At 43.3% G+C, this 22931-nt stretch overlaps 1 protein-coding gene across 4 annotated transcripts in view; it reads right to left on the bottom strand.

Moving 5' to 3' along the window:
- TENM2 (teneurin transmembrane protein 2) overlaps positions 1-22931 on the bottom strand; it is a 1175656-nt gene that overhangs the window by 635972 nt on the left and 516753 nt on the right. Inside the window, exon 1 of one of the 4 annotated variants that reach the window (XM_064480082.1) lies at positions 2154-3769. The exons of the other annotated variants lie outside the window; for them this stretch is intronic. Within the exon in view, the coding sequence (XP_064336152.1) occupies positions 2154-2199 (46 nt within the window). The 5' untranslated portion in view covers positions 2200-3769. Of the gene's footprint in view, positions 1-2153; positions 3770-22931 lie in introns of those variants that run through there. 4 annotated transcript variants of the gene reach the window in all.

Below are 22931 nucleotides of genomic sequence, written 5' to 3'. Positions count from 1 at the left end.
AGGATAGTTACTAGTCCAGTGGTACAAACAGTCAAGCTACAACTTCACGTTTAGCATCTCCTCACCTCAAAGGAGTCTTTTTCATAAATAAAATTAAAACGCATATATGATGCAGACAACATAGTTCTCCCGGCCCGTCTTCTCAACACTTGTCACTTACTTAAGAAGTCATCATCATTATCAGCGGCAGCCTAAAACACTCCATGGTTAGGTAACGCAAGAGTCAAAGAAAAGATTTTATGAGAGAAAGCTATGTAAAATCACGGACTGAATTTGAGAAGAGCCACTCAGGAATCTGCCAAGTTTCTTAAGTTAAAAAAAAAGAAAATTACATGTGATGTGATTTTAAAAACTCACTCTGCCCCCACCAGCACAATTACATCAAACATTCTACAGCAGTTTCTTTTCCCCTTGCCCACATCTCTCCCCACTCTTTCAACCATGATGGAAAAATTAAACTTCCCCACTCCTGTATGAGGGGCTTCCCAGAGAACTCCTGTTAGAGATTATCTCTAGATGATGCAGTGTGATGTGACCCATAGTCCGTCTGGTTCCTCTCCCCAACATTCAGCAGCTCCTGAGGTCCTCATAAAATTGGATTCACGGGCTGCACCCACAAGATGCCCTTAGATGGTCTGGCAAACACGAGACATGCCAGAGCAAGGAACTGAGGGGCAAGTTGCTTGGAAACTTGGGAAGAAAATCATCTTATCACTAAATAAATATATAAAATATTTTCTACCTCATGGATGCTGAACTCAACAATGCCACAGGATAGCAATTCTAAGACCAAAGCTTGTGGAAGCATTAAAGTCACCTTTCTCTATCTCATTCCAGAGAAGCATTCTTTTAACAGAATTTTGTACTTTTAATATTCAGATTTTCCCATCCCTCAAAATAGCCATCTAAAAATTAATTCACACATTTTAGGTCACATTCCATCCAGGTAAAATCCTGGATATAATTTGGGTTTCATTTTCCTTAAATAAAAACTCTGGCTAATTAGGTGGTTTTTTTTTTTTTTTTTTTTTTGGCATTCTCAAATCTCAGTTCATTCATGCCAGCAATAAATTTTAGCAGCAGAGGCAATGAACATAAAATTAATGAAGGCTGGGGTTAAAAATAAATTACCAAAACTTTAAAACAACAGCACCAGCGACAAAAATCAGGCACTGGGAGGCTACAGTATGTTGCATTTTGTGTTTATTCAATGTTAAAATAGATGTGAGCCTTTTAAGCTTCACCCCAAAGCTCTTTAAAGGAGAAATGCCATCAAATGTAACCCACAACTCTCATTCGTAGCGCACAAAAGGGACAGATTCCTGAAAGCCACCTCCAGTGGAAGTCCGCATGTATTCTATGTTGAGGATCCTAATGCAAAGTTCCGACTTGAGGCTGATAATTAGCCCCTTCATTATAGAGCTGCTGAAAATCCAGGAAGTCTGAGAAAACAGCACCTCCAGAGTTAATTCCCATTTCAAACTGTCATAATTCAGTTATCCTAATTATTTACTAGATCCTTTTCTAACACATGCCCTAACCTGATGTTTTAACTTTGTATTTCATTTGGGACAACACTTAATCTCCATTTATGAGACATCAACCTGACACAGGTTTAAGGAGACAGAAGCAACGCTTTGCCCACAAGATCCAAGCCAAACACAGCCCAGCAGCTAGACTTAAATAAACTCTACCCTTGCTTAAACCTCCGGTGAAAAATTATTATAACGTATCAGAAGTTGAGTGAGAAGGAAAAAAAATCTCAAATCCCATCTCTCTCCCAGGGTTTAAGTCCCAGAGTTCAAAAACAAGATTAATCCAATTATTATTATTTTTTTCCCTGTTAGCTGTTTAGAATTTAATGTAATGCAAAGTGCTGTTCTGATCAAAATCATCTTTCCCATCTCTCTCCCCTGAAACAGAACGGAGGAGAAATCATTCCGTATAAATGCATTTACTATACAAATCTATTTTCAATTGAATTTGCTGCATGCTCTAATTCATCAAAATTAATACAGGTACTTTCTATGTTAAACAAAAGGAAGCCGACTGAAAAATCGGCTTCTGCTGCAGATGCCTTTCTCAATTACAAAACGGTGAAAACAGAGATTTAACTAAGCCACTCGGTCAAACCCTCCGATGGGCGCTCTTACCTGTCTCAGCTGAAGGCTTCCTTCCCTTGTTAGCAGTGTGCAGCATCTCCACCAGCTCGCCCCAATCCTCACCACCGGTCTCAAATTACACCGCTAAATCCACCCCCTGCCTTTTCCCCCCTCCTTTCTTTCTTTTCTTTCTTTTCTTTCTTTCTTTCTTTTTTTTTTTTTTTTCCCTTTTCTTTTCCCCAGCAAGAAAATGCTTATTGAAAGTGATTAGTTTCTGTTGTCCCTTTTAAGTCCCTCCTGCGGGAAGGAACAGGGGAGCAATGTGACGCCACCTTTTAATCTTTTGTAAGAGTGAAAAGGCAGAAAAGGAATGCTCGATCAAACTGAGCTGCACACATGACTAAAACTCGCAGGAGAGGCTGCCGCTGCCTGGCGAAAGCACCGCTAGGCTCGAGTGTAAGAACAGAGAAGAGGGAAGAGTCAATGGAATGTGACAACGTATATGCATCAAAGGCAGGAGGAGAGAGAACAATGAGCGAGGGAAAGACAGCGAGGAGAGAGGGAGAGAGAGAGGGAGAGAGAGATGGAGAGAGCGAGGGAGAGAGAACACGGGGGAAAGACAGAGCGGGTTTCAGGCAAAGGATTCTGAGAATAAAGCCACAGTGCAGTGTCTGGCAGCTTCTGTTTTTATCTCGGCAAGCATGATACACTGCCTCTCTCATTTAGAAACACACTCGTGTATCTTCCAGGTTTGAAAACTGAGATAATCGCCATGTGTCTCTGGTTTTTGTCTGATTGGCATTTTAACTGTGCGGTGTACCTGTGATTTTTTTTTTTAGGATGCATTTATGTGCAATTTATTTCGCATATTTATTTATGTAGGCAAAAATGAAAGCTGCTAATTTCTACGGCAATTTGCTACGTAGTTTTACTGGCAGATGGAACTCGACTTATCATAACTGCTGACAAACTGCCACGGGTAAACAAAAGAAGAAACAAATGCTTCGTCTTGATAATTGTCTTTAAAAGAAAGAGCCCGCACCAAAATATTAGCACTTGCAAAACCTCTGTTTCCTGGTTAAAGTTGGAAAGGTGGTTTCTCTCCATTAATTTTGTTAAGAAAGGCAAAATAAAAGGCAGGGCAAGATGTTTGAAAGGAAGGTGTTGGAAAAGAGCTATTAGGGAAGTGAAAACCTCAATTCTTTCTGGTTTCCCTCCAAATGTGACAACACGCTTGCTTTCTCCTGAGTCCTGGAATGGAGTTTTTGAGTCACTATTTCTACAGACTTTTACGGCATCCTTCTGCCTTCCTGTACCATTTTAAAGTAGGTTCCATTTTTAAAACAGAGTCCAAAAGGAACGATTTCCGAATTCAAATGGTTTCAAATGGTGTTTCACCCGCTTTGTTCCATTTCTACTCATCTCCTGCCACATGGGGGCTAGGATTACACAGTTAAATTCCCTAAGTGACCTCTTTTATAAGGATGTAAATTGCTTATTCCAAGGTCAAGTATTTGGTGTAAGTTAAGTCATTGGTGAAAATAACTGCCTGCTTTCCATGGTAACCTGAGCTAAGGCCGTAGAAAGCCAGCAAGAAGAGGAGACATTCGAACATTTGACTGACCATCTTTTCAAAATTAAGCAATTCTTTCTCATAACAGAAAATAAATCGCATGTGTCCTACTTGTAACAGTTATTATTTTGGAAAAAAACTAAAAGCAAAACAGAACAAAACACTCAATCATTTCACTTTAACTGCAGCATATCCCAGCAATACATCCCTGGACCCTAGGCACCTGGTATGTTCCTGCATAAGCCACCAGATATGGAAGGAGAACCGGACCAGGAATGAGACCTTCTACCCCCACCCTGGCCACACTGCTGTATCCGAAGAGGGACTGCTTGATCTTGTTAAACCTGAAGTGTCAACATGTTCGTGGTTTGCCAATTTGGACCCAAATAAAGAAGTAACAACCTTCCTCCATCCCCTCAATGGGATCAGGATGAAGCCCGACTTATCGTGACGGCAGAGCAGAGGATGGAGAACGCGCCGGGGCTGAACAGAAGGCAGCTGGCCAGAGAACAGAGTGTGCTCAGATGTGCAAGGGGCAGGAAGCTGCCGGGCCAGCAAGTAGCTGGGGAGGTGGTGCCCTGGTAAACCCAGAATTCTCTGCAGACACTTCAAAGAATGTATTGGAAGCAGCCTCCTTTAACTGGCATCATTGATATGGGCTCTGTGGTTAAAATTAATTTTATACAAGGGAGTAAGTAGACTGAGAATCTTCTGCCAGTAAAAATAAAGACCCTGTAACAAGAATATAACCGTTTCAGTGCAGTAAAGGCAGGGGAGGGGCCTGGGCCTTACGGAACGGAACGGATCAGCAAAATATAGTCGAGGAAAGATAAAAAGAAATCAGAGCGACCAAAGAGATTTTTTTTCCTAAAGCTATAAATGGCTATCAGTGTTGTTGCTTATTTTTACCACTTCCTTAGTGAGGAGTTGGGTACCCTGAGTGGGCAACGTTTGCAGTTTGATATATGTGACTTACTCTTAAGATATCTTGAAGCGAGGGGTGGGGTGGACTATCTGACTATACTGGGGCGCCCAAGTTGGCCCAAGTCACGTTAATATTTCTTGCTAGAATGTGACTTTTACACATCTTATTTCTCTGTGGGAGAGCTCTCTGCTTATGAGATTCTACCGTGGGGGAGATGATGGTTAAGGACAGGTTTTGAATGCAGTCTGCCTGGGATGGAATCCTAGCTCCCCCACTGGCTGGCTGTGTGGTCCTGACTGAGTTACTTTGCCTCTCTGTGGCCCTTTCTTCATCTTAAAATGGGTATAATAACATTCCCTGCCTCACGGGGTCGCCATTCAGAATAAACAACACACATGCTATTGCGATTTCTGTTTCCGGCACAGAGCGAGTGCTTCATGAATGTTTCCTCTTAGGAAATCCACCCAAGAGATTTTCTTTTTTTTAATAGCTAAAATAGACAGTATTTTCTCACCTCAAAACAGACGACTCATAAAGACTTAATTCCACTCCCACCTGCCTTGTAAGCTTTAGTTACTCAGCCTGCCCTCTGGGTCTTTCCGCTTGGATAACATGCTTAAAACTCAAGAAGTTCTGCAACCAAACTCACGCATCAGAACACGCTGTTTCTCCCCCTTCCCTCAGCGATGTCAAGTGTGTACATCTTGGAGTCCTTTGGGGTTCCTTTCTTTCCTTTTTCTACCATTCAACCATCAGTAACTATCACCTACCATCCCTCATATCTTTCCAGACTTTATTTAATGCCTTCTCCATCTGGGCACTTTGGCCTGGACTATTGCGATAATCCGTAAACACATGGAAATCCTTCTCCATGCTCTTCTGTCCTGAAATACACGAGAGGGGACAAAGGGCAGCACCCACCCCTCGAGGGACAGTCTGAGGGTCCTACCAAAGACCCAACTGGATGGTAATACCACAGCTTTCTCCTCCTCTTAAGACAGCAGTGGGAATCGAAGTGAAGGACGGTGACATTATTCTAGGAATGACCTTGAATCTGCTCTAATAGATGAAGCCGCTAATCTCCGGCAAACCAATACTTTAATATTAGTGCCCTGTTAGTTGTGACACTTTGCCCAACTGTCATGACACAGCTATTGAAAACAACCATTTTAAGAGGTTTTCTTTTCTTCTCCGATTCATCCTTCACAAGCCAGAATAACCTCCTTCAGATGCCACTCTGAATGACATCCATCCCCAATAGTTATTGACTGGTCAACTGAAATTGTTTTATTTCATTATCTTACGTAGAGGCTTAAGAAAAAATCACCAAAGGTTCAAAAACCCTGATAGTAAAAAAAAAAATCACTATCATCTGAAGAAACAAAGAGCATGCAGAAAAAAAAATGGAGAGAAAAGAAAGAGGTGTGTCAGGCTGATAATAAAAAGATCGTGTTAGTTTCCTGGCACGTGTGATATTGGTGATTATTGTCAGTCTTTTCACATGTCTAATTCGTGATTTCTTTTCTCATTCTAAACACATATCCATTTTTATAAGAAAGCATCAAAGGTTCTCAATTCTTTGGAGAACTAGTGAAAAATCACTTAGTGGAATATTTTTTTTTCCTCCCTCCGTATTCAGTCACCTCTGCGGTTTGACACCACCCTGCCCCGTGGGAATGTTTACATTCTGTCTCGTCTTCACAGGAGTCCCCAGATCCCCCAGCCTGACCCAAGCACACCCCTTCCAGACCCTCTTGCTCATTCCTCGTTCTCTTTAGAATGTCCTCGTGTTCTTCACCACAGTGTGTTTAGCTCCCATCTCTTTAGGACCCGGACAAGTTACAAGTCCTCTGCAGACATTTCCTTGACCCTCCTATGCTTTCATAGGATGCCACTGCTTTCATCCCAGGAACTGCTCAAGTGTTCCAGCAAAGGTGGTGTGTGTAACAGCAAGGAGCTTGGCTTTGCAGTTGCTCCGGGGTCTCAATCCTGACCTGAAATTCGCTTCCTAATTGTGGGACATCGTTCAAATCTCTTTCCTTTTTCAACTGCACTCTCTTCCCCTGTAAAATGTCATGATGACAATTTCACTAGGTGATACCTGCAAAAACCAATGAGCTCAACAGCTGGCACCTCCCCAGTACAGAATAGTTAGTAACACTGTAAGTCCTTATTAAATGACCGGGATTTATCATTGCCTCTAACTTCTGAATTTCATGACAACCCACCAAATGGCTATTAGAACCATTCAACAGAAGATGAGGCTGAGGTTTAGCAGAAGTAACTCACTCAAAGAACAAACGGCAGAGCCAAAATAAAAACCCTTGTCTTCCTACCTTCTAGAGATTTTTTATCCATGCCCATCATTTACCACTTAGCCTATATCATCCTGGTTTATTATTATTTGGGTTTTCTAGTTTGTGCCCTATTTTTCTAATCGTATTATAGAGTAAATGAGAGCAATATTCATGTTTAAAATGTCTTTGGCATCTTTAGTATCTTTCATAAATCTTTAAACAAAGTAGCTTGCCTCCTTGGTACATGTTGATGGCTTGATCATCTGGGCTCATGGGGATTCAAGTTTTTAACCGTATTTAAATTCAGTGACACTTTTTTTTTCTTTGAGGAAACGGCTTCATTATCCTTTCTTTGCAAAATGTCCTAATTAGACAAAATAATATAAAAGAGAAATAGCACATGTGACTGGGGCATGGAGATAGAAAAGAACAGCGTTCTCTGCAAAAAAGCTGTCGGGAAGTGATACTCATCTATTTGATTCCTCCTACTTGGCATTTATAGTCTGCCTGACGACAGGAGCCTCAGGCTACCCATTTGATGCACGGAAAAGTGGAGGTTATTAGCTGAAAGTCATCCATTTCCGGTTACATAGAAAGGCAGAAATAACCTCTCAAATACCCGTGGCATTCTGTCACCTTTAGTTTTTTCTTTTAAAATAAATGTAGTAATTATATTCTCATTTATTTTCTTTCTGGCAATTAGTCTATACAATACTAAAACAACCCAGAATAATGTAAAATATTCAGTCAACCAACATGCATGTTTTTCGGTGTACGGAGTGATAAACAATGCTACTGAAATTTCAACAAGTGGAATGAATGCTTTTATTTCAAGTATGGACCGTGGTCTCTGCCCGTCTGTGCAGAAGTGAAAAGCAAGAGAATTAAGAAGAGAAACGCCCTGTGCACTCCACACGGGGTAATTAACGTGATCAAACGCTTCCTGTCTTGTAACCGGTCTTTTGATATTTGCATAAACTTTGTGAAGTTAGACTACGTTGCTCAGGCTGTGTTCCTGGCACCTTAGAGCAGGGCTTAACTTACAGTGGGAGCTCAGTACATATGTGCTTGATAAATGAATGAGTGAATGGGGTCATCTCCCAATTTTGCCTAAAACCATCGATTTCTAGTGATTTTTTTTTATGCCCACATGACTGGTTTATATACATGCACTGCCACCTCCACGTGTTAGTCCCCAAGGATGCTGCTTTGCTAAATGTGTGCTGCCCTTTGTTCACTGCAACATGTCTGCATCTCAAAGAACCCTTTCAAGATTATACAAGCTCATGGTACATGCTCTTTTTCTCCAATTTCAAAGCACCCATTGCCTGGAACATTTTATTACATATAATTTTCCAAATTAATCTTGTCCTGACCTTGGATATCTCATACTATGAGTGAACTGTGATTCTCCTCACATCTCTAGTTTAGTCTTACTTCATCGCATAGATTTTAAGTTTCCTGAAGGTTGTAGGAACTAAGTGTCTTTCCTGTTTCGTATATATCGTTCTTCCTTTGAGAACACTCTTATAGATAATGTGTGTGTATTATATTCATATATATATATATCATGTTGATTTGATGTTTATACTGAAAGTGCTCATAGCTATAAAATTCTATCATTCAGAAATTATGTGAAAAATATAATAAAGTCCTTGGCCTTTAGAAAACCGTTGTCAGAACACTGCTAGAATAGCGACAGAAGTACATAGAATTTTTTTTTTTTTGGAGCTTATTCACCCCTTAGGTGGTATGAAAGGTCATTCCTTCATTTACTGCAATATATTTTTTTGAGTATATGCTCAAAGCCAGCCAGCATTCTAGCTCATGCGGAGACTAACTCATTCCAACAAACTGAGATTCTTAGGGTACGGAGAATTAGCAACAGCCCTCTGGAAGAATATAATTTTCCCCCAGTCATTTACACGGAGGCTGGAAGTCAGGTTATGCTGACCTGCTGGTTACTGATCCCTAGAGAGAGAGGGCTTCTCAATTCCATAGGGTCTTGTCTGTAGGGTCATTTCAGGTCCAATTAGACACTTACTTACTCCGGGAGGTTAGTTTTTCCTTAGGGGAGATATGATGGGAAGGAACATTGTGGAGGACACCTCACCTTAATAAGCCTTACTCCTTGGATACACGGAGCTTTCTTAGGAAAGATTTTTCATCCTTGCAGTGGTTCTATATGGATTCACTGGAGACTCAAGCTGTTGGAATTGTCTATAAAGCACTAGTTTTCAAAAGGAAAAAAAAAATCGTCCAAAATTATGAAAAGGACATAACTTCTGAAGTTTTGGAAAAAAACCCTTAATGTATTCTTCTTACAGTAAAGATGAGATAATTCAGGTCCATTTTCAAATCTGTTTCCAAAATTGCAATAAGCATATACGATGATTAAAGGCTGGTGATATAAATAGTTTTCTGAAATTAGTTTATCGAAAATTCTAATGATATCAGACCTTACTTAGCCAATTAAAACAAATTATTTTGCTTATAAAATTGCTAACATTAATTACCACCTTCTGGCATGTTGGTTTTTTGTCTGCTGAAGAGAAGTCCATCCTGTCTGTTCTCCGTCTCTGATTTGCACAGTGATTTGAACACCCCGTTAAGTGGAAACCAAAGTGGCAGCCACCTCCTCATAAAGTCAAAATGGAAAGCAAATCAAGAGAGAACCTCAATTCTCTGCTTCCCATGGTGGACTGAACAGAGCTGGCCTCAGAGAAACTCTGAGAATTTACGTTCCTCTCCATCGAGTTGAATACAGGCTTTGGTGGACTATTTGGTTCTTGTTACCCATGTTTTTCAATACGGAACACTTGAAAGCATCCAACCAGAAGTTGCACAATGATCACAGCCCTGAACGTATTCATCAGAAAAATGCATTCACTGCTACAGGTTTTATTTTACAGTCAGCAGTGTACTGCAGTGTTTGCCAGGTTCTTCAGCACTCTTATACCTGGCACAATCACAAAAGCAATTCACAACCTTACTTATCAGATAGTTCTGTTTTTTTTTTTTTTTCAATAATCTGGTTGCTATTTGTAAAATCCAGGATAAAACAGTGCAATTTCTGATGCTGAATATCTGAAAAGCTCTGGAAGCTGCTAGGAAGAGATATGCACTAAAATATGTAATGCGATGGAATTACAACAAACAGACATTCTGGAGGGTACACACTCAACTGCATCTCCGAGTGCGTGACATTTAATGGCGCGACTTTCAAGGTTTACAAATAAATTCTGCATTTAAACGGTGCCCCGATCCATGCATAGTCTTTCTTCCCTCCCGATTTAATTCTCTCATTAAAAAAAAAAAAAAAGGTAGAACCCTCTCAAAAAGAATGATCAATCAAAACAATCACCATTGAATAACTGTTTTCAGGATGAAATGAAAGGAAGGCTCTCAATTCAATAGTTTATTTCACGTGCTGGTTCCTAAAAATCTGGATACATTCTGAAATGAACCACATCTTTCCGACGAGAGTTTAACCAACGCAAAAAAAAGTGGTGATTTTAACAGCTGACAAATCCCCTGTAATAAGGGGCTTAAAAAAAATACAAACAAACCAACCACTTTTTCAGTGATTAGGCTGTGCAGATGTCAAGGAGGAGTGTGTCAAACGCTCCCTTGAAGAGCATAGGTGCCCGTTAAATCTTTTAGGTGGAGTCTTCACTCTGCGTGTTCGTGTGAGAGAGAAATGGGAATTGTGTGCACCACTGAGAGGCAGTGTAGTGCAACATAAAAGTTACAGTGTTTCAATTTCAGATCTGCCACCATCTCAGTATACGGCACTGGCCAGGTCCCAGGTCGCTTAACCACTGCCTGCCTCCACTTCTCCATCCACTAAATGGGACTAACATCTTCCAGCTTCTGATAATAAGATTAACACAGAAGCATTAGCATACTCATAGAGACAGACAATTCGGTGTTTTCCATGTGCAGTCAGATTCTACTAAAGTGAAATCTACTCCAAGGGAATAAGGAAATGTACTTTGGAAGCTGAGTGCTTTCTTTGAGGCTGCTGGGGCACCAATTAATAGAGTGAAGCAATAAAGCACTCAATAATCCTGCACTGGCTGAAAGAATTAATGCAGCTCACCTCTGCTGCTGTGAGTGCAATAAATATTAACTGATGATGATATTGACAGGATGCTGTGTACAGTCACAGCGCTAAGTGAATTACTAAGTTTACAATTGTTCAGGAAACACATTGATTAATTATCGGCAATAAGGAGAACCTACCTGTGACCTCATTTACTTTATGATGGTATCATCTCATGCCTTGTAGAACCTTAGTTCTAGAACCTTAATAGCCTTACCCTAGTGACTTAGGAGAATACACATAAAGTTATCCTTCAGAGCACATTCAGAATCTAGGCACTCCTTAAAACTTCCATTGTCATCGCCCTGGTGCCATCTGTCATCATCTCTCTTCTGGATTATTGTAAAGCCTCCTAATGGCTCTCTGTGATCTCCACTTTCGGCTTCCATGTCAGACTGCAGCAAGAAGGACTTCCAATGTATCTGACCTTCATGTGTCCATATTCTTACGTGGTTCTCTCCTTTCCTGACTCTGGGATTGGCCCTGTGACTTGCTTTGGCCAATGGAACACAAGCAAATGCCATACAAATTAAAGGCATGAGAGGCACTTGTGAACTGGGGCTTGCCCGGCTGGAAGGGTGCCACAACCAGAAAAGAAAGCCTGGTCTGGCCTCTTGGAGGGTGAAAGATCATATGAAGACAGACAGAGAGAGAGAGAGAGAGACCCAATCATTTCCTGGAGTCCACCCATCACCTGACCCACCAGCTGCGAAGTGAGTGCAGGCAAGCCTCGCAGAAGAACTGACCAGCCAACACACTGAAATTTGAGAAACAAATTCCTGATCCAAGCCACCAAGTTTTGGTGTAGTTTGTCATCTAACCACAGGTAACTGAGACAGGCTCCTACTTACTATTCTCAATTCTGCAATCAGAGGGACCCTTTTTGTAATACAAGCCAGATAATCCCACTCCTCTGCTCAGCACCCTCCAAGAACCCCTCCTCTCCTCAAGAGGCCAAGGCAAAGCCTTCCCTGTGCAGTAAAGACTGGACACACTTTGTCTTCCCCGCAGTTTATCAGACCTCGAATCCTACTCATTTCTCCCTCGTTCTCTTCCCGTCAGCCACACACGCCTCTGCCTAGAATGTCCTTCCTTGTGAACAAGGAATATTCTGTCACCTTTTCTGAGTTTCCTCCATCATTTTTTTTCCAGCAACGCCTACTTGATTTAAAACTGCGTTACCCACTCACCTCAAATTCCCCATCCTCCCCGCCTTTATTCCTTCGCCAATGCACTGAACACACCTAAATCACTATAGTTACTTATTTTGGTCATCATCTGATCCCTTTTCCAGAACGGAAGCTCCAGGAGAGTGGCAGGGGGTTGTTTCCTTCGTGCACTGTTAGATTCCCAGCACCTAGAACCATGCCTTGTCCACAGGACAGATTTAGTAACCATTTGCTAAATTACAAAATGAATCCTTTTGGGTTAAGGTGCCCTGAATGGATTCTACATTGAGTGATGAGGCCGAGAGTCTGTAAGGGCACACAGCTGATGCAACTTACAAAAGGTTTACAGGCCATCGCTTACTTGACGGAGCACAGAAGTAGCCTGGAGGTCAAGGAAAAGAGAAGGTCAAGGAGGTTCCTTGGTAAGTATCTTATCCCCAGGTCTCTTCAGCAGGTAGTGAGGATTGCAATCAAAAGCAAAGAGGTGACTCGGCACCAAAATCGCCACCCTGGAGAGGTTAAGGAGGAGCCCCAGGGAAGAAAACGAGACTCTCCAGGCCTGCTTGAGTCAAAAAGGCATGAGGTCCAAAGAGAAAGATACACAGAAAGGGTAAACCTGGTCTTGTGCAGGAAGGGGAAGTTTGTGATGTGCTCATACGGTTTTCAGAACAAAGCCTAAACATAAAGAGACGTACATCTGAGGCTCTGTCTTTCCATGTCGACGTCGGGGCTGAGGATACGCATGGAAGAAGAACACCTGTTCCCAGACCCAGGCATGGGCCCAGAGGTCTGATGGGTTGGCACTTACACTCCATAAACACGTGTATTACAAGGTTTGTCACTGTTTCCTTAAAAACCTAGCACTTGATTTGACCCATCAGAAAGTTGGCCAAGTCCCAGTTACAGGCTTCATCTGAATACTTCACTTTGTGAAAAAGTCCACCTTCCAAGGGCACAGCCTGGGCTGGCAGCGCGGCCCCCGGCTTGCAGCACAGGTGTGTGGCCGATAATTTACTTTCGTTAGTGCCGAACAGACGTGACCTGCGATGACTTCACCGTCACCTCCCTGACTCCATCTTGGTACAAATCTCATCCAAAACCATCCATTTTTTCCCTCCTTGCCCACACTTCATTTTCCCTGTTGCTCTGCAGTTATTTATTATCTGGCTCAGTAATTACACTGTTTGGAATGGCCATGCAAACTCTATTGTTAGTGCGGGGAAAATGCCTCTTTGCCCAGCTCCAGAGTCCTGTGTGGGGAATAAAGGAGGCTGGTCTTTTACGGCTCTTCACATCCAACTTGCTGCGTTCAGGTTTCCTAAAAATGAAACTCGGCCAAAAGCGAAGTAGGCAGGAGATGGGCGGTTGGAGGTTGTTGTGGCTTCCAGTTCCCGCTGCTGGCTAGTGCCCCCGGCCTGGCAGCGGGGGGCGCTCCCTAGCTCACTGCCCCGGCTCCTGCTTTCAGAGAAGCTGGCAACGCCCAGCCCTTTGGAATAGCGAGTCCCCCCTCCGCCCCACCGACCAGCTCCTTCGCTGCTTCTGTTACTCATCCCTGCCCTTTTCCTAAAGCGAAACACCGAGAGGCAGAGAGCTATTTTCCCAGCCCAGCAGGGGATGAGGCTGAAGGTGGGGCTGGGACTCGGTACATTTCTTATGCATGTGGGGTTCTCCTGTATGTATTTCAGCATTTTATCCCATTTAACATAAAATATTTACATCTTGATGTGTGGTAGGGGAAATGTCATGTTTTAAAAAAATTCCTTTAGCTTAATTACAAAAGATGTAAATGTGGTCTCACTTGTGGGGGGAAAAAGTTACTCTTAACAATGAGGTGTAACTTGGTGTCTGCTTCATCTGTTCACGGTAGGAATAAAACCTCACACTCGCCTCCTCGCCCTTATTTTTGCAGGTGTACCTGGGAAATTAATACATTCCTTGGCAGCATCTTGGATTTCTTAAGGAAACAAGAGATGGGAGTTACATGCTTGGTCCTTCCACCAGCTGCCAGGACATTTATTTTTGCTCCATTTCCAGCATCTCCTTTGGCCTGTGGACCGCAGCTGCATTGTCTGACCTCTGTCACAGGCAGCAAAAGTCTAGCCTTCTTTGGTCTCCTCTCTCTCCCTGACAATTGTGGTCTCCTGCACATCCCAAGTGGAGTCAAATTAACAGGGGAACCAGCATTATTTATACAATGACCTTGTGCTCCTGGGGGAAGTGCAGGCGCTATTCTTTCACTTGCGATGTTTTACATTTCAAAGAACCTCTCTTTGATATTAAAGAATGAAATGCGCTTTAATAGGTTAATCAGGCTGCATCAAGTTTTCCTGTGTGTGGTTCGGCTCCAAAGGAAATGATGTGGCTCCTGGTGGATGAATCCTGACAAGGCGGGGGGGGGGGGGGGGGGGGGCGGGGGGGGGGCTCCATGTTACTATTTGAGAGAATAAATACACTGAGGTACCTAAATCCTCAAGAAAAATGCTGGCTTTGCTTACCTCGGTCCATCTGTGGGTAAGAGAGGGCTTCTCAGCATCGGCACTGTTAACATTTGGGGCCTGATCATGCTTTGTTGTGGGGGGTGTCCTGTGCACTGTAGGACATTTAACAGCATCCTTTGGCCTCTCCCAGCTGGAGGGCAGTAGCACCTTCCCCGTTCATGACAATCAAACATCTCCAGACACTGCCATACGTCCCCTGGTTAAGAACCACAAGGTTAATTGAAAAGTAGTGGGAGATGGTGGGGGGGAGGATTTCTTTTAGGGCTTATGATATGTAGAGAGTGTACTGGTTTAAATGATAATTAAGATAATGGTAGCGAACATTTACCGAGAACTCACTATGAACCAATTAGCACGATGCTAATTACTTTACATCTTTGATCTCATTTGATCCTTAAAACAAACCTATGAGATAGTAATTGTGATCCACGTTTTACAGATCACAATACTGCATTTTACAGTTAAGGGAAGCGAGGCTTAGAAGAGTTCAAATAATTTGCCCAAGACTCCACCGCAGGTTGGAAAGTAGGTCAGTTACAGTAAGTTTAGATCCAGAACTGGGGTGCATTCAGCCTCTCTTCCCTTCCTGGGGGTTATAATCTTTTTGGGGTTATAACCTGAGGATCTAAGTTAAATTCAGGAGTTGATTAAGCACCACTAAGTTGAGGAAGTGCACCTACAAATGAAATAGTTCTGAAAAAAATAAGGTGATGCTTGCCCTCAAGTAACACACGCAAAATCGAAAGTATAGCACAGAAGTAAGAGAAGCCTGTAGTGACGGCCATGACGGTGGTCTGAGGGCAGAGTGCTCCAGGTCAGAGCTTCTCAGGCCTCCCTGTGCAGAAGGATCACCCGAGGTCTTATTAAAATGCAGGTTCTGATCCCGAGTAGGTGTGGATTGGGGGGCCTGGGGTTCTGTATTTCTAATCAGCTCCTGGGGGGACGGCGCTGTTGGTCTGAAGCCCACCCGTCTTTGCAGGAGGCTCTGATGTGCTAGGAAACGCAGCTTCGGTGCACTGGAGAAGTGAGACCCGACAGCATGTATCAGAGATGCCAGGAAATCAGCACAAGGGAGGAGGGGTGCAGGAGGGGGCGGGACTGCCTTGGTGGTGAGAGCCCCACGCGCCTCTCAGCCCTTCCCTGGCGCTTCCGGGTGGCGTGCCTACTCACGCCGACTGCCCAGAGACACAGCTAAACATCTGCTATTGGAAAGGACAAATATTAATTTGAAGCACGGAAAACACCTACCCAGTGAACACAACTTGTGTTCTGCAAACAGATTACACGCTTATGACCGGTTTTGTACTTAGAATACCTCTCTGTCTTCCACACACTCTGCTGTCGGCTCCCTAGACGTACTTCCATCTCCCCTCCAGACCTGGTGACTTGAATGACTACGGAACTGCCCCCCAACTCCTGGCTAAGGGCTGATAGAACAACGGACAATCATACGAGGGCGAAGCCAAAACCAAACAGATTTTTTTTAATCCAGTGCAAGTCACGCTTAAAATTACAATTACAAGGGTTGTAAACCAGATTGCCATTTATTTGGCGGCGTTCAGAGAGACAGAATTGACTCCTGGAATAAACATTCACAAAGAAATGGCTGGGAAACTGATCTCCACTCGTGGCTGTGGCATCTCCACCCAGACCCCAGGGACTGCTATGGATCACAGACTGTTTTGTGACATCTGGGTTTGACCATGGGGTCACATTAAAGGGGATGGATTTTGAGTCACTTGACCATCTGAACACACAGTTAATTCTCCATTCACGGTGCTGGGGAGCACAGTAGAGGAATGATTCACTGGGGTGGAGGGGTGGACCATATGAAAGCAAAGGCTGAGAGGCTGAGGACCAGAATCACCGAATCACTGTTAACATTCCACTTGGCACAGAATGGGAAGGGAATGTGTGTATTTGAGGTTACTGGTATGCCACCATTCATACTGTATTGTACTGATGGAGTGAGACTGGGAGCTTAGGTTCATTCATTAGGCCCCTAAATCCTCAGCACCTGCTATGTGCCAGACCCCAGGACGTGCAGAGGAACTCTCTGTCACCCCTCACCTCGAGGTCACCTGGGACAAAGTAGCTCCCATTCATGAGTCCTCTGGGCCACACCTTTATGACTTTTGCCACATCTGCTACCGACTGTGCGGATATTTTTCTTCAGATAATCTCACTTCACAGTTTTAACTTAGCCTCATCTTCAGCAAGAATAGCTGTAAAATTGTATGTCTGAGATGCTTCTCAGGGCTGACCAAACCTACTGCTAAAATATTAAAATATACTTCTGTGACTACTGGCAGATAAAGCCTGCCCCAACCACCCACCCCGCTGGCCTGGCCCCCTGGACCCCCCCATGATCCAGCAACATCACAGGAGTCAGGCCCAGCCCAGGAGGGACTTCTAGGCCTCTGATAATGTACTCTGGACAGTGTCTGTTCTGACCGGCCTGAGCCCATTCCTGACCAGCTGTAGTTCCACAAAACACACAGGATTTCCTGATCCGGAGTTTTGGAGAGGGCTTGTCCACATTCATCTTAAAAACGAAATAACCCCTCCGGCCCCAAAAGCCTGTTGCATGGTGGTTAGACAAATCGAATCCGCAGCGTGAGAAGTGATACTTTCTCCGAGCTTCACGTCCCCTCTTCTGCAAGGTGAGCGTCATACTAATAAATCCTACTCCCCGGCTTAAAGCAGGGGTTTTCAGCCTCAGCTCTGTGAACATCGTGGGCTGGATAACTCTCTGTTGTGAAGACTGTCCTCGGCGTCGTAGGACACAGAACAGCATCCTTGGCCCGTGTCCAAGAGATGCCAATAGCATACCCCCATGTCTCGGCAATCCAGAATGCCTCTAGACATTGCCTTAAGTCCTCTGGGGGACAAAATCGACCCCAGTTGAGTACAAATGGAATAAATAAATGAACCCTGTAAACTTTTCAGCCTACTAGCTGGCGCTGACTGCAAGCTCAGGAGTATTCATAGCACTTATTAAGCAAGCACTTACTATATGCCTGGCACACCTCTAAGCACTTTAACTCTATTATTTCACTGAATCCACACACAACCTTGGGAGCTAGGCCCTTTTAATCATTCCCATTTTTGAGATGAGGAAAATAAATCCCAGAAAGGTAAAGACACTTGCCTGGTGTTTCACAGTTAGCAAATGACAGGGCCACGATTCTAACACAGGTGACCTGTCAGCCAAGGACTTGCTCTCAGCCTTTTTGCTTTCCTCCCTTTGGAGAAAATGTCGCCCCCACAACAGGCATCCTGGGGACAATCATGGTAAGGATGATGAAAAAACTAGACCGCACACAATATGCCAAGATTTTCACATTAAAAATTATATTCCAAGTAGACTGGCAAGTATACAAGGCACCTGGCATTAAGTTCTTGTATGGATCACACATAATTAAATGTTCACATCCCGGGGTCTGTGTACACACATGCACTTTTGGCAAAATGATTAGAAAAATCTTAACTTTCCCCAAACTCACAGAGATTAAAAAAAAATACAAACTTAGCATGTCAAATAAAGAAATCCATATCCTGCTGCAACTGGTGTGATGAGGAGTTTAGGGAGTTGAGGAGCCGTGGAAAGAGACCATGCTGGTGCAGCACATGGCAGAGCACTGGGGAGGTCAGGCTGTGTTCAATATGGTGGCCACGTATTGGAGAGGATGACCATGACAACCCGTGGTGGGGCCACAGGCTGCAGTCCCCATTGGTTATTTGATTTTATGTTTTTACTATTATTGAAGTATAGTCAGTTTACAACCTTGTATGTTTTCCCAGAGATTTTTCTTACCCCAGTGCACTGGGTAGCCAGTATATAGCATTGGCATGGACACAGGCTAGCATCTGTTTGTCAAGGTTGGTCTCAGAGAACCCAGAACAGTCCACTGACCTACTGTGGCGGCCTGAGAACTTAGTAACACTCTTGATGGTCCTTCTGCTTACCAGCAGCAAAGAGAAATACTCTGTGGCATTAAATACCCCCTGTAAACAATATATAAGTGTATATTGGTACACAGGTACTGTTCCGCTCGACAAACAAAAATTCACACACCAACAGCAAAATCAACACAAGCAGAACAAGAAAAATGCAAACACAGGATCTCGATGTGAGATCTGTCTACATGAAGGAGAAAGTGAAATACAGACTAACAATCCAGAAAGAGACCAATATTTCCTTCCCCTGAAGTTTTAGAATCCAGGCTAATACTGAATTAAGTTTGTCATTGTTGAACACAGAAAAATGGGAGCTTTTCTACATTTGACTGAAAATCTTTGCATTTCTACCAGTCTGAAATAGAAACTTGCAATTAAATCAATTAAGCAATGAAAATCAAATATTCCATTAAAATCTAATTTTCCTCGTATCTGATTGGCTGTAACTCAACTGAGTTGGAAACAGATGAGAGAGTCAAAATGACTCAAAGTCTGAGGCACGGAGGCAGGAGAAAGGGAACATTTCAAACGTGTTGCTGGGAAATCTAATAAGGACATTTTATCTTTCTTCTGCTTGTGTAAGTTTAGCCATTAGGGGTTCCCCAAACATAGGCTCTCAGAACAAATTCAGCAGATTAAAATGCAAATAGCAAGATTCCTTTCTCTTCTGTCTTCTTTCTGCAAACATGTCTTTGAAGTCTCTTTTTCCCCTTAAGGAATGTGAAAAGGCTGGTCCACGCTCCTACGCAGAAGGTGCTGTGTGTCTCTGTGCACCCAGCAGGCCCGGAGTTGAGTTGCTACGACCGACAGTCAGATTGGAACGGGCTGTGTTTGCTGATTCAAGGAGGTACCAGGACCCGACGTGTCAAGGACGGATTTCTTCCTCTTAGTAGCAAAATGGAGTCGTTGTCTCTTGGAGACTTTGGGGAAAGAATGTGTCAAATGACTTAAACATTCTTTTCCCTTCGACCCTTAGGGGTGACACAAGCCAGCTATTTCCATTCCAGCTGTCACCCTGGGGAGGGAAGGCTGAATCTCCAAGAAAGAAGTGGAAAAATGACTCCACATATTGTTCAAAAAGCAAGTCAGTGAAGAGAAGACAACAGCTTACAAGGACAAAGCTTTTCTGAGTTTGACACAGATCAGGGTGCCCAACCAAGTCTAATTAAACAGAATATCAAATGTGTATTTAAAAAAATAATATGTAAATAGTCAAAAAGGAAAGAGAAAGAGAACATTCAGGAACCACAGTGCGCTTCAAATATTAAACACGAAGGTGCTATTGTATCTCTAAAATGGCTTAAAAAAAAAAATTCAATCGTCAGAACCATTTTTAAAGCCGAAAGTGTTGGATTCTTCCAGAGAGCTATCCACGTATTTGACTGCCATAGCCAGCCCCAGATTATGTGCGTCTGGGAAAGCACAGAGAACCACAGAAATTCTTCCAAGTGCCACTAGAAATGTGTGCATGCCCACGTCTGTGTGCTAAGGGAGAAAAGGAAGTGTTTAATTTGGTGGCTCCCCTATAGTTTCCAGAAAGATGAATGATGCGAAATTTGTGGTTTTAATCCTTACATTAAAAAAACAATAATTTACAAGGATTTTCTTTGCTTTGCTACTTGCACACCCTCCAAAGCATCTGTCGTCTTTGAACAGTTGGAACCGGCTGGAGAGGAAGTGGAGGAGGAGCAGAGAAAGAGAAGTTCCTTTGAAAGTAAACAACTGCTCTTGAGTTTCTTATCTCTGCTAGGCTCTCAGCCCGATCCATTTCTTGGCGATGCAGATCATGGTTAGGGATACAGGTTCTGGGACCAGACTGCCGGGATCCGAATCCCAAGCGCTTCTGTTTATCAGCTTAGTGACCTTGGGCAAATGACTTTACCTCTCTGTGCCTCAGTTTCCTGAGCTGCAAAATGTGAAAAATAACAGTATACATGTCCTAGGCATGTTAGGACAATGAAAGGCATTCTAAGTGCCTTTTATCCACAGATAAGTATCTGTGGCTCTGAATGGACCTGTCAATGCTGCCCCTACCCTGGTACCGGTACCGTAACCCCCAGTCCCCTTTGCCGCTGCATTCATTTAAATAATGCAAACTGTACAGTGAGGTTACTGATCATAAGCATCTGATCAGAACCACTGTCAGACAATGAATGGAAAAATCATCCACTCCCTTTAAAAACAGATACGCTCAAGTCTTTCCAAAGAGTCTGCCTCTGTTACCATCTTTTATGTTTAGAGTATAATATATCCAGTTATTGAGCGAAGGCATGGTAACCTTCCTGACTTCAATTTAACCACTTTATAAGGCAGGTCTGGAGCAATGTCATTGCTGTTTTAGAACCAAGATAAATAACAATTTATTGTCCAAAAAATTGGAGAGCAGTACCACAGAGGTAAGTAAACAAATAGATATTGCTCTGGTGGTAATTCTGGGCAAAAAAAAAAAAAAAAAGACACTGTATCAGAGGAAAGTCCATATGCCCCACTCAGCCCTGTTTGAGGAACTCATCGCACCCTTGGCCACGCAGTTGCCAGATCTGAACCGGCCCCTTCCATTCTGACAGGAGACCCGCATCTAGCCCTCCTCCTCCCACTCCGAGGGAGACACTTGGGCTCTGTCCAGCCGGCCCTGCCCACCTGGAATCTTCCAGGCCTTTCTGTCACAATACCGCTTTAGAAAAGCCTGTGTGAAGGGGGGGACTCTGGTATTTAACTCCATCCATCAATGTCAACCCCACTTTCCCCTCTACCCCGACAGCTTGGTACATTTACCTAAAAGCTGAATAGTCTAAATGGATGGATTTTGTGCTGGTCTCATTAGAAAGGGAAATTAGCCAGGCACTGTTCAGCTGTGCAGAAGGCGTGCTGGTCCTGAAAGCCTATTTCAAGCCCCGCCCCCAGCCTTTTCCTCACCCCATGTGATGTCCGTGATTCCTTTAACATTCCTTAAAGGGTTCCTTATCCATCACTCCAGTTCCCGTCTCCTTCTCTCGTTGCCCAGCCCCACACTAGGCACAGGTCTAGATGCTGCAGGGGAGTCAAGTGCTTTCATGCCCCTCTACACAGGTTTCTATTTAGAGTTGGCTTTTGAAAACAAAACAGAACAACAACAACAAAAAAATCAGGATTATTTGCTGACTTAGGTTCTAATGTTTCGGTTCTTGAGGGCCCCTCCAGCCCAGTTCACACCAGCCTCTCCCAAGCCCTGAGTTCCTCCCACACCAACCTGCTCTCTGCTCTTGGGGACTGTGGGTTCCCAGCCACCACTGGGCCAGGGCATCTGCTGTTTAGTGTTTCCAAAACAGCCTTCCCTGCTCGTCACTTCACTCATTCTCCATCCTTTAGTTTTTAGCTCATGATGCTTCCTCAAAGCAATCTTTGATTCCACCAGGTTTGGCCCTCTGCCTTCAAATGTGTTATCTAAAACCATGTTTCTGTCCTTCAAAGTATTTTTCCTCAGCTTGTAATTATCTTTTTTATTTGTTGCCTATTGGAATAATGTCTTGTTTCGCTACCAAATTATAATTCTGTTCCAGGGAGCAGGAACTATATCTTATTTATTTACGCATTCATTCATTTATTCATTATTACTAACTTCCCATTGCACACCAGCACCTGTGATGGTGCTTGGCAACTAGTAGGTATTTACTAAGTCTTTGTCAAATGAATGAATATCATGACCCTGCAAGAGGCGATGCCGTCAGGATGCTGAAGAATATAATTGAAGACTGTAATTCTCCTATTTTCCTCTCACTTTTGAGCTCCCCAAAGACAGCAAGAGAAGAAATCTCAGTCTTATGCACAAGACCTATTTATGGAATATGCCCAAAGCTGCAAACCCCTCCAATGCCAATGGATGCTCAAGGCTGTCATGCCAGTGGGTTTACAATGCTAACATGGCACATTATTTTGTGGGGGGGAAAGGGACAGGGGCCCAACTTTGGTTTCATAATCTCAGTGGCATTCAGCTTTAGCTAAATATGCAGCTTCTTAATGAAATACTGCAAAACTCAGAGACTAATATTAGAGGTTTCAGAGAATCAAAATAAAAATCACATGAAAGAATTGGAACTCTCAAAAACGATGCTACACGTGACAGCTGAAATCTCCTGATGAACTGAAAAGAAATACTGTATCCTCTTGACTCTGCCTAATAGAGACCTCAGTATATATGTGCTGCTTGAACTTTAGAAGGTTAGTGAGCTCTGATTAATAACACAGCCATCCCGAGCTATTTCATACAAGTGGACCAAGGATTCTGCCACCCCGCCTAGCACGTTCATTTATGAGAGCTCTGCA

This window comes from Camelus dromedarius, chromosome 27 (genome assembly GCF_036321535.1).
Source record: "Camelus dromedarius isolate mCamDro1 chromosome 27, mCamDro1.pat, whole genome shotgun sequence".
NCBI classification, from domain to species: domain Eukaryota; kingdom Metazoa; phylum Chordata; class Mammalia; order Artiodactyla; family Camelidae; genus Camelus; species Camelus dromedarius.
This window is presented reverse-complemented; position numbering and strand designations above follow the sequence as displayed.